The 14,138-nt window shown below is 42.8% G+C and overlaps 1 protein-coding gene across 1 annotated transcript in view; it reads left to right on the top strand.

Moving 5' to 3' along the window:
- LOC308586679 (polymeric immunoglobulin receptor-like) overlaps positions 1–14,138 on the top strand; it is a 305,363-nt gene that overhangs the window by 10,725 nt on the left and 280,500 nt on the right. Inside the window, exons 4-8 of the mRNA XM_081193553.1 lie at positions 399–551; positions 1,732–1,843; positions 6,263–6,381; positions 7,744–7,878; positions 8,688–9,311. Coding sequence (XP_081049679.1) covers positions 399–551; positions 1,732–1,843; positions 6,263–6,381; positions 7,744–7,878; positions 8,688–8,764 — 596 coding nt within the window. The 3' untranslated portion in view covers positions 8,765–9,311. The remainder of the gene's footprint in view (positions 1–398; positions 552–1,731; positions 1,844–6,262; positions 6,382–7,743; positions 7,879–8,687; positions 9,312–14,138) is intronic.

Consider the following 14,138-nt stretch of genomic DNA (forward strand, 5'->3'; position numbering starts at 1 on the left):
TTTATTGAATTTATATAACGCCCTATATCCGGAGGTCTCAGAGTGGTTCACAGAATAAAATCAAAATATGAAACCACAAAATACATAATTGAAATAAAAACAATAGCCCAATAACACCCCTCCCCCAAACCCCCACATTTTAAAAGGGCATAGGATGTCAATCAAATCAGCCAAGTTAAAAAGGAACATTTTTGCCTGGTGCCTAAAGGTGTATAATGAAAGTGCCAGGCGAAGAGTTGGCTCTTAGGTAGGGTGCATGTGTGTTGGGCGGGGGACAGTGGGGAGGTGGTGCATTTTAAAAATGAATGTACAAATGATTCCCTGTGCATGGGCGACTAGATTTTAGGAAGGAAGGAAGGCTATAACTTTCTCCATGACCTCCCTTTTTAATGTGGAAGGCTGGGCTGTCCCACCCATGTGGCAGACTGAGGAAACTGTCTTGGGTGGTGGAACTCTAAGTGGCGGCACCCCCACATCCACCCTGCCACCTCATGAGATCTTTCTGGAACCCGCTGCCACCGCCACTTCACAGGCGCTGCCACGCAACCCAGGTAAGAGAGGATTTGGTGGTTGCAGGTGCCTTTGGTGGCAGGGCAGCGGCGGGATGGGGTGGCAAAATTGGAAAGGAGATTATAGATAGATAGGCAGATCGATACACAATGTGTGATCAGGTGAGATTCCCCACATTCCCTGTAGTCTGAAGTGGTATAGCTCAAACATATATTACTATCTTAATAAGGCAGTATTACTTCACCCTAGGAGTACTTTTTGTAGCATTGCCCTTTATGCCTGCACAGTGAATCACATGCAGACATCCAATCTGGGGTCCCACTATAGCATAAAGCTCAATTCTAAGTGGATTCCAGGTGGTGAGATAGGTTGCTATGTGCAGGTCTGGCCCAATACATTTTGCCACATGGGACAAAAGACAAGATGGTTCCTTCACCTTTTGATGCACAGAAGGCAACTTGGCCTGCAGTTGGATGTTATTTCAATTCTGTCAACTGCAGAACATCACTCAGTGCTTCCGAGAGGATTAGGTTGATCATAGGGGTGCAGGATAGGACACACACAACCAGAAGGGTACAGCCAATAGTGTTCAGGAGAAACACTAGTGGGTTGCTGCTGCCCCCTAGCACCTGCTGCCTGAGGCAGCTGTCTCACTCTGCCTAGTAAAGCTGGCCCTGATGAAGTGAAACACTGGCAACTGTTGCATCATGATAAAAGTGGTGGATATCCCTCTTTCTGGCCAATGCTAGGTGGAATAGGACAGTGCTGCCGCCCCATACAACTGTACAGTTGCTGAGTTGATAGCATCTCTGGAACTGATGCTGCTGGCATCAGAAGGGCCAACTAGCCATGTACAACTGTGAAGCATCTTCCATGGTACTGGTTGCAGAGCCTCCACTTACTTGACTGCCTCCTGGAGTCAAAAGGTAAAGGTGAGAAGGACCCGGTTCCTACATTGCCATGCTGCAGCCTCTTTCAGCTTCATCCAACAAAGCCTTGGCCATCGTTCTTCTGACAACTCCTTCTGAATTCCAGTTAATAGCACTGAAATACAGTTCCCATAATCCCCACTCAACATGATCAATGACGGGGCCAGTGGATGGGAGTTGTGGTTCAGCAACATCTGTGGGGCTACAAGTTGGCCACCCCTGGTGTAGGAACATTCAAGAGCATCTTGATTTTCAATGATCCTCAATTACAGAATCTTTTTCCTCCTAACAGAATTGGTTTTCTTCAATATCGTAAATGATACGGCAACCACATATGAGCCACAAACAATCTGGACATACCCCCAAAGTTATGTGACAGCTACAAATGAAGTTTACAAGCAAAGGTAAAGTTAGAAGATGTCTTGTCTAGTTTAAGCACATTCTCATGCTCCAGCCATATCCCTAAAATTTAAGTTTTAAAAAATGTCATCCAACCAGTCTGAAAAATAGGCGCCAGCACTTCCAGAGGGTAGTTTAGCAGCTGATGCCACGGAAAGAATGAGAAACTGATCCAAACTAACGTGCTGAATCTTCCAGTTAAAATACTAGCATGTGTAAATGGGGGAGAGCTGCTAGTGTTCTGCACACTTAATATATGAACTGCAGTTTCCCAGAATAGCCAGTTGAATGCTTAGAAAGGAAACGTTGAAAAAGAATTATGTGTTGCAAGAAATAAGGATGAGCCAGTAGATCGCACTCCTTTCACTGGTGTTAAGACTTATTACACTGCTGCAAATGTTACTTCAAACAAAAAACAAACAAAATGCAAGTCTATAGAAAAATTAGAGACAATTGATGAACTGATGGGTGGGGAGGGTGCAATTTTGTAGACAGGGGAGAAATCAGAGCAATCATCAAAAGGGTGGGGAGGGAGTGGTACCGTAAATGTTTGTGTGTCCTGTGCGTCTCTCTCTCTCTCTCTCTCCCCCCCCTCTCTCTCTGCGTGTGTGTGTGATTGGTGGTTGTACCCACTTTTTGCCCCACCCTCTGCTAGATTGAAGTCTCTGAAGGGTTAGCTAAGGGTGACTGTGGCTCTATTGTAAAGGGCAAAACATGCCAATTCCCACCACAACACAAGTGTAATTTTGAACTCTTTTTTTTTATAGAATTTTTTTATTGGTTTTACAAAATTTTTTGAAGACAAACAAACACATAAAAAGACATACAAACACGTATAATTTCATAACATTTTTTCATAAACCTCTTTTCCAGGACTTCCCCATACCCCCCCTTTCTGCATCCCATTGTCCATACTTTTTTAGCAACTTCTAAATCTTTCTTTCCAACCTCTATCGTCTTAGTCTTTTCTTTAATCTAATCTTATATCACTGTAACCCTTTTTTTTTTTGAGAACCTCGACATTCTAGCATTCCTCAAGTTTGTAGTAGTCCTTAAGATAAGTTTTAAATTTCTTCCATTCTTCTTCCGCCGTCTCTTTTCCCTGATCACGGATTCTGCCAGTCATCTCAGCCAATGTCATATAGTCCATCACTTTCATCTGCCATTCTTCCAGAGTGGGTAGATCTTGTGTCTTCCAATACTTTGCGATAAGTATTCTTGCTGCTGTTGTAGCATACATAAAAAAAGTTCTATCCCTCTTTGACACCAATTGGCCGACAATGCCCAAGAGGAAGGCCTCTGGTTTTTTAAGGAAAGTACATTTAAGTACCTTTTTCATTTCATTATATATCATTTCCCAGAAAGCCTTAATCTTCGGGCATGTCCACCAGAGGTGATAAAAAGTACCTTCAGTCTCTTTACATTTCCAACACTTGTTATCAGGCAAATGATAGATCTTTGCTAGCTTGACTGGGGTCATGTACCACCTGTAAGTCATTTTCATAATGTTTTCCTTTAAGGCATTACATGCCGTAAATTTAATACCGGTGTTCCACAACCACTCCCAGTCAGCAAACATAATGTTATGACCAATGTCCTGTGCCCACTTAATCATAGCCGATTTAACTGTTTCATCTTGTGTATTCCATTTCAGCAGCAAGTTATACATTCTTGATAAATTCTTAGTATTGGGTTCTAACAATTCAGTCTCTAATTTTGATTTTTCCACCTGAAAGCCAATTTTCCTATCCTGTTTAAAAAACTCCATTATTTGATGATATTGAAACCAATTTTGTACTTTATGTTTCATTTTCTCATGACTTTGTAATTTCAATTTATCTCCCTCCTGTTCCAAAATTTCCCAATACTTCGGCCATCCGACCTCCATATTGAGTTTCTTCACTGCCTTAGCCTCCACGGGAGACACCCATCTAGGGGTTTTGTTTTCCAACAGATCTTTATATCTTATCCAAACATTAAACAATGCTTTTCTGACAATATGGTTTTTAAAGGCCCTATGCAGCTTGATTTTATCGTACCATAAATATGCATGCCAACCAAATGCATTATTGAAACCTTCCAAATCCAAAATGTCTGTGTTCTCGAGGAGCATCCACTCTTTCAGCCAGCAAAACGCTGCTGCTTCATAGTACAATTTTAAGTCCGGCAGGGCAAATCCCCCTCTTTCTTTAGCATCTGTCAGTATTTTAAATTTAATTCTGGGCTTTTTGCCCTGCCAGACAAATTTCGAAATATCTTTCTGCCACCTCTTGAAACAATCCATCTTGTCAAGAATCTGCAAGGCTTGAAACAGAAATAACATTCTAGGCAATACATTCATCTTAATCACTGCAATTCGGCCTAACATTGACAATTTCAAATTTGACCATATTTCTAGATCTTTTTTAATTTCTGACCAGCATTTTTCATAGTTGTCCTTATACAAATTCAGATTTTTTGATGTCAAATAAACCCCTAGGTATTTCACCTTCTTAACCAGTGTCAATCCTGTCTCTTCTTGAAATTTCTCCTTCTCCGTGGCTGTTAGATTTTTTTCTAAGACTTTAGTTTTTTGTTTGTTCAGTTTAAATCCAGCTACCTGGCCAAACTGTTGGATTATCTCCAACACCCTTTTCGTACTAGTGTCAGGCGGTAATTTTGAACTCTTTTGCCCCAAGTCCTAAAGGTAACAAGGATCTTTAGAACACCAGACTATCTCTTATCTCCAGTGCTTTTTTCCTGGGGGGATGCAGGGGTATGCATACCCCTAAACATTTTGTGAATCTAAATTTGGTCTCATTGAGGGGCAGTACCGTATTTTTCGCCCTATATGACGCACTTTTCCCCCTCCAAAAATGAAGGGGAAATCAGGGTGCGTCCTATGGGGCGAATGCAGGCTTTCGCTGAAGCCTGGAGAGCGAGAGGGGTCGGTGCGCACCGACCCCTCTCGCTCTCCAGGCTTCAGGAAGCTCTGCGCAACCCTCGGGAGACCGGCTCCGAGGGTTGCGCAGAGCTGCCTGCAGTCCCCGGCTCAGCACAACTCTGCGTGGCCATCGGGAGCGGGGCGCTAAGTCCCGCCCCACTCCGGATGGCGGCGCAGAGCTGCCTGCAGTCCCGGGATCAGCGCAGCTCTGCGCGGCCATCGCCAGCCCCACAAGCTCGGGGGACAGCGGGGAGGCAGAGCGTGCCTTCCCACTGTTCCCCGACCTGGTTCTTCCAGCCCCGCACCTGGGGGGGAAATAATTTTTTTTCTTTATTTCCCCCCAAAAAACTAGGTGCGTCCTATGGGCCGGAGCGTCCTATGGGGCGCAAAATACGGTATTTCAATATGAGAAGGAAAATGAGATAACCCCTAAATATTTTTTTTAAATAAAAAAGCACTCCTTCTCTCCAGAAATAACCTGGTGAGCCCCGCACTCATGCTATGTTTGGGACTCTTGTTATCATGAGATGCCCTCAGAATGCTTTTAACCAAGTATTTTAACTAGCTAGTAATGCTTAAGGCACCTGTAGTGTAAGGGCCCTGTCTGTGGACCCCACCACCTTTCTCTCACCAAGGTGAACTCCTGAACTCCTTTTGATCCCACTGGGTGATGCTCCTTTGAGGCATTGCTTGCCAGCTTCTACCACCTTCTGATCTGCCTTTACTTCCTCTCTCCTCTACTTATTCAATCTCCCCTATCTTCTTGTCTCCCTTTTATCCTGGGCTGCTCAACTTCTCCTCCTCTGCCTCTTGTCCTTACTATTTCCTGCTTTTTCTTCACAATTTCCCTTACCTTGGGACCTGCTATTGATATGCCACCATTTACCAATTTATCATCTGGCTTGGGGGGTTTCCATCTTCACCACAGTGTTGCCCCACCCTCTCCTTTACAGTCTGCCTGCCTTACCTTCCAGGCGGGCAGCAGAACCATTGGAGTGATGAAGAAACTGGCACTCCCAGCACCAAGGTTTCACCCCAATCAACTCTGCACTTTTTATAAATGATATTGATATCTTTTTCATTGTGATGCTTACAATAAAATAATTTTGCTTGGACCATAAGGAGAAAAAGTAAAATAAATATCCACCCCACCCTGTACAAAAGATGAATGCCATTGCTATTTAGGCCCTCTACTTCTCTCTCACAATTGCTTCCTGAGCCATTCCTGTTTCCCTGTTGACATCCTCTTGGTCTGTTACTTGAGATTTTGGCTCCTGTCTTCCATCTGACTCATGATGGCAACTTCGTGGTCTAATGTTTGGGCTGCTAACTTGTATGAGCTGCTCCTGATCCCTGCACTGGCACCAAAAGAGACAGATGTGTAACAGACATTCACCAGCCACTGGGGAAGTAAAGGTTTACACATGATGACAAGCAAAAAAACCAAAACCAAAACCAAACCAAAACCAAAAGGTCTTTTTTGTACTATGTCTATTTTTAGATTTTCTGAAACTGAACTAAATCTACTTCCAATTGTGATACCAATTTTGCTTGGATTTCTTGTTCTGGCTGCAGCTGTTATCATTGTATTTCTTAAGATAAGGAAGCGAAAGAAGGATGGTAAGCAAAGCCGTCTATTCTCTTCGTGCTTTTGTGCATTTGGTTCTTGTTGGGGCAGCAAAATATGGCACAAGACAGCCCTTGCTGGCGTCATGTTCAGTTTTCATTCACAATGGATGCAGGTTGGCTAGATCTTGCTGGTCCAAAGTTCGTCTGATTTAAGCTGGAGCATTTGTCCATGTAGCCATTATATCAATGCACTTGAATCACCAACAGTACTGTAAGAGCCTATTCTTTCCTTAGAAGTAAGCCCTACTGAGCTCAATGAGGCTTAATCCCAGGTAAGCAGGTATAAGATTGCAACCTAAGTGCTAAAAACATAATTCCTACAAGGTATATAAGGAAACAGCAGAAGGGCAAGAACATGTTTCTTGAAGGCCTGGCAGCATAAGACTTTAACCTTAGAAAAATGAGGTGAAAGAGCTACAGTAGCCTTATAAGTGACAGTGTTTTAAAGCTGGGTTGCCACTACCAAAAAGGTCACACTTCTTCTCTCAGCCAGGACAAGCACCTGGAGGAAGCTCTCAGCAAAATGCCCTCAGTTCCTGAGGACATTGCCACGGGAGAATTCATTCTCTAAGGTATCCTGGTCCCAAGCCATGTGGAGCTTTAACAACAGTACCTTGACTTTAGCTCAGAAACCAATGGGCAGGCAGTTCTCTCAATACTGGCACAATATGTGCAGCTGTATATTGGACCTGCTGAATTTTCCAAACCTTGCAGTAGTCTAATCTAGAAGTTACCACCATGGCATCTATGATAGGTGCAATCTCTCCCTTTTCCAGAAGAGGGTGCAGCTGGCAAATCAATAGAAACTGGGGAAAAAAGGAATTATCTAGTTATCAAGGAGCAGTACTGGCTTCAAGAATGCTCCTCTGCCCCAAATCTTGTGTACCTGGTTCTTACAGGGAATGTGATCCTATTCAGAAAAGGCAGAGCACCCACCACTCCTGGTTTCTTAGGTCTCCTATCTTCAGTAAGTAGTGTGACTTATCTGGTGAGGGCCTAAGTTGTCCATGATTTTTGCCTCAATAGAGAGGCAGAGAGCCAATCTCAGTTTGTTTCATTGTTAAATGTCAGAAGCAGTAGTGGTTATGTGATGGACCCAGAGTACCATCAGTGGTGGTGGTGTGACATTTGCCAGGACAGGATGGGTGTTCAAAGCACAAACTATTTGCACATGAATATTATTTTGCTCACTGGCTTCTCTGGGACAACTCTCACTGCCAAATCTAGTAAACCTGCACAACATATCGAAACACCAATTTATTTTGAGACTCGTGGTATGTCTTCTTAGCCACAGAAGTTACCCCAGTAGTCAATGGATGAAAATGTAATTATCTGTTGGGTTTTTACCAAAAGCTTCAAATGACGTTCCTGCAAGAAACCCCGAAGGAGCAATAGCACTGGCTGGCCGACATTGTTCAGGAGAAGGACCCATGGAAGAGCAAATAGGCTCAGCGGACGAACAAGAATCTGCCCTAGACTCTGAAAAAGGTATGTGTTCTTTCTGCTTCTGTGACTTAACTTTCCTTTGTTAGATGAATATCAATAATATTAACCTCCTTCCCAAAATGTTGGCCACAATCCATTACACAATTGTGTGCAATGGGCTTCTCTCTCTCTCTCATTGTTTCTGCATGCAAATAAATATGTGAGGGGCAGTGATGGAACACCCCCTTCAGCACATCTCTTTTATTGTGTTTTATTTATTGAGTCTGAGGGTGAAGGTTTGAAGCAGAGAGTCTTCCCTCCTCTATGCATGGAATTCCCCATGGGATTTAGAACCTTGCAAAATCACAGTTTCATAGTTCTGTTGCATGTCTCCCATCTGTTTAAACCCTTTTGCCCTCATTTTCAATATCTTTTGTAATAAGGAGGTTCTAATATAATTACTGGATGAGTAATTTTTTTAAAAAGAAAAAGCCATGAACAGCAAGCTTTATTATGTTGAACCGACTGATATAGTACAGTTCTTTGGTGCCTTACATTAATTTAAAGCTACTGCTTTGCAAGAGGTTGTTATGATAGGATACCATTAATGCTCAAATGGTATTAAAGTTTCTCGTGGCTGTAGAATGTTGAAACCTGGAGTCAGGGTATATTGATCACATGGAAACTACTGAATAAAATAGCAAAAATGAGGCTGAGGTGGTTTTTTTAAAAAAAATCTTTGCAGAGTTGGTGGTTGTCAAGCCATCCTGTTTTGGACCATGTTCAAGTACTTTAGAGACAAGGACATAAAAGTAGTTCCAAATAATTTAGTTTCTATGATATAACTTAATTTCTCTCTCTCTCTGTTTTAGTTGAGGTCCCAGTTGAAAATGAATATTCCTTGCTCAGCCATGGGGCAAATCCCGAAGACTTGAGAGAAATTGATTGACTGCCTTTTCAATTGAGGTTGCATATAGTTAACAGAGAATTTTTCAAAGCTTGCATTATGTAATCTATTCTATGTCTAAGCAGCAGTCATTATATTGTCCCCTTCTGATATTGACATAAAATTATATCAGAAATACAATGTGAGGTACACCTCTTATTAGTTTTAAAGTAGTCACCAGGACCTAGACACCTATAAGGCTTCTAATTCTGTGTTCACCCAATGAGTCTTTGCATTATGTGTGTGCCTTTGGAAATTAGGGGAATTTTCAAAAGCAGTTTGTGCTATGACATGAGATGATGCTCAGAATTGGGGGTTAGTATTAAAATATATATGGTTATGTGCTAGATCTTGGGTGCATCTCAGATCACTCTCTGGATCCTTGCTCTTGTGATCATCTTAGCCATGATTCATATACAGTGGTACCTCGGGTTACATACACTTCAGGTTACATACGCTTCAGGTTATAGACTCCACTAACCCAGAAATAATACCTTGGGTTAAGAACTTTGCTTCAGGATGAGAACAGAAATCGTGCTCTGGCAGCGCAGTGGCAACAGGAGGCCCCATGAGCTAAAGTGGTGCTTCAGGTTAAGAACAGTTTCAGGTTAAGAATGGACCTCCAGAACGAATTTAGTACAGTGGTACCATGGGTTAATTCATTCCGGAGGTCTGTTCTTAACTTGAAGCACTACTTTAGCTAATGGGGCCTCCTGCTGCCGCCACGGTGCCGGAGCACGATTTCTGTTCTCATCCTGAAGCAAAGTTCTTAACCCGAGGTACTATTTCTGGGTTAGCGGAGTCTGTAACCTGAAGCGTATGTAACCTGAAGCGTATGTAACCTGAGGTACCACTGTACTTAGAATCATAGAATCATAGAATCATAGAATCCTAGAGTTGGAAGAGACCACAAGGGCCATCGAGTCCAACCCCCTGCCAAGCAGGAAACACCATCAGAGCACTCCTGACATATGGTTGTCAAGCCTCTGCTTAAAGACCTCCAAAGAAGGAGACTCCACCACACTCCTTGGCAGCAAATTCCACTGTCGAACAGCTCTTACTGTCAGGAAGTTCTTCCTAATGTTTAGGTGGAATCTTCTTTTTTGTAGTTTGGATCCATTGCTCCGTGTCCGCTTCTCTGGAGCAGCAGAAAACAACCTTTCTCCCTCCTCTATGTGACATCCTTTTATATATTTGAACATGGCTGTCATATCACCCCTTAACCTCCTCTTCTCCAGGCTAAACATGCCCAGCTCCCTTAGCCGTTCCTCATAAGGCATCGTTTCCAGGCCTTTGACCATTTTGGTTGCCCTCCTCTGGACACGTTCCAGTTTGTCAGTGTCCTTCTTGAATTGTGGTGCCCAGAACTGGACACAGTACTCCAGGTGAGGTCTGACCAGAGCAGAATACAGTGGCACTATTACTTCCCTTGATCTAGATGCTATACTCCTATTGATGCAGCCCAGAATTGCATTGGCTTTTTTAGCTGCCGCGTCACACTGTTGGCTCATGTCAACACTGTTGGCTCATGTCAAGTTTGTGGTCAACCAAGACTCCTAGATCCTTTTCACATGTACTGCTCTCAAGCCAGGTGTCACCCATCTTGTATTTGTGCCTCTCATTTTTTTTTGCCCAAGTGTAATACTTTACATTTCTCCCTGTTAAAATTCATCTTGTTTGCTTTTGCCCAGTTCTCTAATCTGTCAAGGTCGTTTTGAAGTGTGATCCTGTCCTCTGGGGTGTTAGCCACCCCTCCCAGTTTGGTGTCATCTGCAAATTTGATCAGGATGCCCTTGAGTCCATCATCCAAGTCGTTGATAAAGATGTTGAATAAGACCGGGCCCAAGACAGAACCCTGTGGCACCCCACTAGTCACTCTTCTCCAGGATGAAGAGGAACCATTGATGAGCACCCTTTGGGTTCGGTCAGTCAGCCAGTTACAAATCCACTGAGTGGTAGCATAGTCAAGACCGCATTTTACCAGCTTCTTTACAAGAATATCATGGGGCACCTTGTCAAATGCCTTGCTGAAATCAAGGTAGGCTACATCCACTGCGTTCCCTTCATCTACCAGGCTTGTAATTCTGTCAAAAAACGAGATCAGGTTAGTCTTAACCCGAGGTACCACTGTATGAGTTTTGTATTGAGAGAGGTGATGTCAGGAGCCGGAGTCAAACATAGGTCAGCAATAAAAGACATGGTGTCAGTGTTTCTTTGTTCAACGAAACCAAAACAGCGCAGGCCTAGTGACCCCAGCAACTCTTCCCAGTAGGTCTTGCTCCGATGAGGCAGTTGTGAGGATTGAAGGTCCCCGCCTTCCCACTGCTCTCAAAGACACCTCCTTTCCAGGGTGTTTCCCAAGCAGTCACAAATGGCACCTGCACACAACCAATCTCTGCTCTTTTCATTTCTCTGTGTGTTCTAGGAGACCAGGGCAGAGGAAAGCTGGTTCCAGCAGGAAAGGGAGACTCCCTGGATTCTTCAGCAGCCTGTCTCAGCTCTGCCTCTTTGGCCAACCTCCTCTCCAGCTTCTGCTTCAGCCTTGGAGTCTGAACCGCTCTCTGCCACAGCTTCTTCCTGCTCATTAAACCCAGTTACCTCTTCTGCTTCTGATACTTCCTCCTCCTCCGATTCTGCTCTTTCTTCTGCCTCCAGCCACCCATTGTCATCCCACCCCCACTCCCCTAGCTCTGAGCCTTCTTCCCCTGAGGGTTTCCTTTGGCTTCCCCCCAGCTGGTGCCCCCCCCTTTGCATCCAGTCAGTCCATCACAAGTGACCACAAAATTATTTGGTTAACTGAGTTTCATGTGGTGACTTTGTTGCTCAAATGCAAATAGTGAGAGCTGATGTAGAAGAGCTGTGGTTCACTGACAGAGCTCATGCTTTGCATGAAACGGATTTCAAGCCATTTCCCTGGCACTTCCAGATATGATTGGGAGAGACTCCCTGTCTAAAACCGCTTTGAGGTTTTGTTTTTAAAATAATATAAAATATGATTTTATATATAAGTATATAATTTTTATGAAATAAATAAATAAAACTCCTGGGAGCCAGTGCTTTCCAGTGGACAATAGTGAGTTAAATGATTTTACTCCAGTGATCTTACTCCAGCAGGGGTCAGCAAACTTTTTCAGCAGGGGGCTGGTCCACTGTCCCTCAGACCTTGCTGGGGGCCAGACTATATATTTTTTTTGGGGGGGGGGAATGAACGAATTCCTATGCCCTACAAATAACCCAGAGATGCATGTTAAATAAAAGGACACATTCTACTCATGTAAAAACATGCTGATTCCTGGACCGTCTGCAGGCTGGATTTAGAAGGCAATTGGGCTGGCTCTGGCTCCCGGGCCTTAGTTTCCCTACCCATGCTCCAGAGGATAAGGCAGCTTCCTATGTTCTTATATGGATAAAAGCAATGGAGCTGGATTAGCTCCAGGATGGCAACTAAATACTAGCAGGCAGCATATGAAAGGAATGTGGTGAAATCACCTTTTGACAACTTCAATATATCTAAAAGTAACGTATGGCTAGGGCCTTAAGCGGAATGGACCAGCGTGTTTTTCTAGGATGCCACAATTTTCTAAAGTTTGCTGATTTTAGAACATTTGACCATCTAAAGCGCATATTCCAGAATTAAACAGACCACAAATAGGCCAGTATCCCCTCCCTTCCAGCAAATGCTCTCTGAAATTGCTAAAAATATTGCAATTGTTCAATAGGTTGTAACAATTTCACATGTACTTATTCCTACTCTATAATAAATAAGCCAGTGACCCAGAATAATATCGTGGCAAACTGTTTTTACACTGTTCCTGTTGTTATAATGTGGATTTGGTTTTGTTTTAAAAAACTTGTGCTGGATTTTGATGTTACTGGTTTTTTTTGATGCTATGTGCTTTTCTTTTTTCTTTTGAAGAAATGTTTTAATTTTTGTTTTTAAAAAATATTCCAGTGTTTATAATACAACAATTGTTGTTTGCCAGCTTATGTGTGAGGGGGTAAGAAATAATGTAAATAAATAACCAGTATTGGATTGGAGTCACTCCTTCTGTTGGATGAAGGGAACATTTAGATCAAACCCATGTTTTATTAATTTAATTGTAATCAGAGTGTGCTGGGGAGAAAAAGAATATTCATAGCACATATGTTTTTCAGAAATTTGTTTGTTCCCCCCCCTTTCTGTACAAATAATAAAATCTGAGTTATTTACAAAACTTTGGCTATGATTGTCAATAAATGCAGTCAGCAATTGAGCTTCATTCATGATCATTAGGCAGTTAGCACCATGTATAAATCATTGTAATGGTTTGAACTCATTACATAGATAATAGCCGGTGCCTTTGAGTGCATTTCCTTGTTTCTGTGAGGTTGAAGCTTTGTACAGCAATAACCATGATGGAACCGCAGATGAGAAGCAATAGTTAGATAAGCTGTATGCAAACAAGGGAGAATAAAGTAACTTTGGACCTGATACTGTATCCAGTGGTACCTCGGGTTACAGGCGCTTCAGGTTACAGGCTCTTCAGGTTACAGACTCTGCTAACCCAGAAATAGTACCCCGGGTTAAGAACTTTGCTTCAGGATGAGAAAGGAAATCGCGCGGTGGCAGCGGGAGGCCCCATTAGCTAAAGTGGTTCTTCGGGTTAAGAACAGTTTCAGGTTAAGAACAGACCTCCAGAATTAAGTTTTTAACCCGAGGTACCACAGTATTTTTCATTCAACACTGGATGGATGATGCAAATATTTTGCATCCTTAATAATGACAAAATCTAACAAGACAAGATCTGACTCTTAACAATCAAAAAGGAACCTACATATTCCCTGTGTTGGCACCTCTCCCATCTTCAGAAAAGAGAAGATTGTGTTTATTGTAAGCTGAAACATTGTTTTATTTATTCCGGGGATGAGTACAAACTGAAAATCCTTGTACATCAGGTTTTGTGCTTTTGTATGGAAAATCAAACAATGAGAGAGGCTGAAGTTCAGGCTTCAAGTTTCCAGAGCCACCTTAGTCAGATGGCTGTAAATCTGGCAGTAGGGATATTTCAGGCTTCTAGGATCTGCTTCGCTTTTGCTAGAACTCCAACAACCATCAAGCAGAGCCTGGTGCAAATGACATCATCTTCAAAGTTAAGGATTCTGAGCCCAGAAATTTCTTTTGAGCTCACAATTCTTCCAAACTAGCACTCCCCCTACTCACAGTTCTGGTCCCCCCTATCACTGCATCCTTCAACTGGGATCAAAACGTTCTTTCTTATCTACTTAATAATACTAAGATCTACTGCTAAATTCTACCTTCTGCCCAGTCCTGCTGTAAATTTTGAATCCACCCATTGTAATGCATAACCCTGAAGAATAGGTCCACCACTTCTAGTGT

The sequence above is a fragment of the Podarcis bocagei genome (assembly GCF_964188305.1).
Source record: "Podarcis bocagei genome assembly, chromosome: 5".
NCBI classification, from domain to species: Eukaryota; Metazoa; Chordata; class Lepidosauria; order Squamata; family Lacertidae; genus Podarcis; species Podarcis bocagei.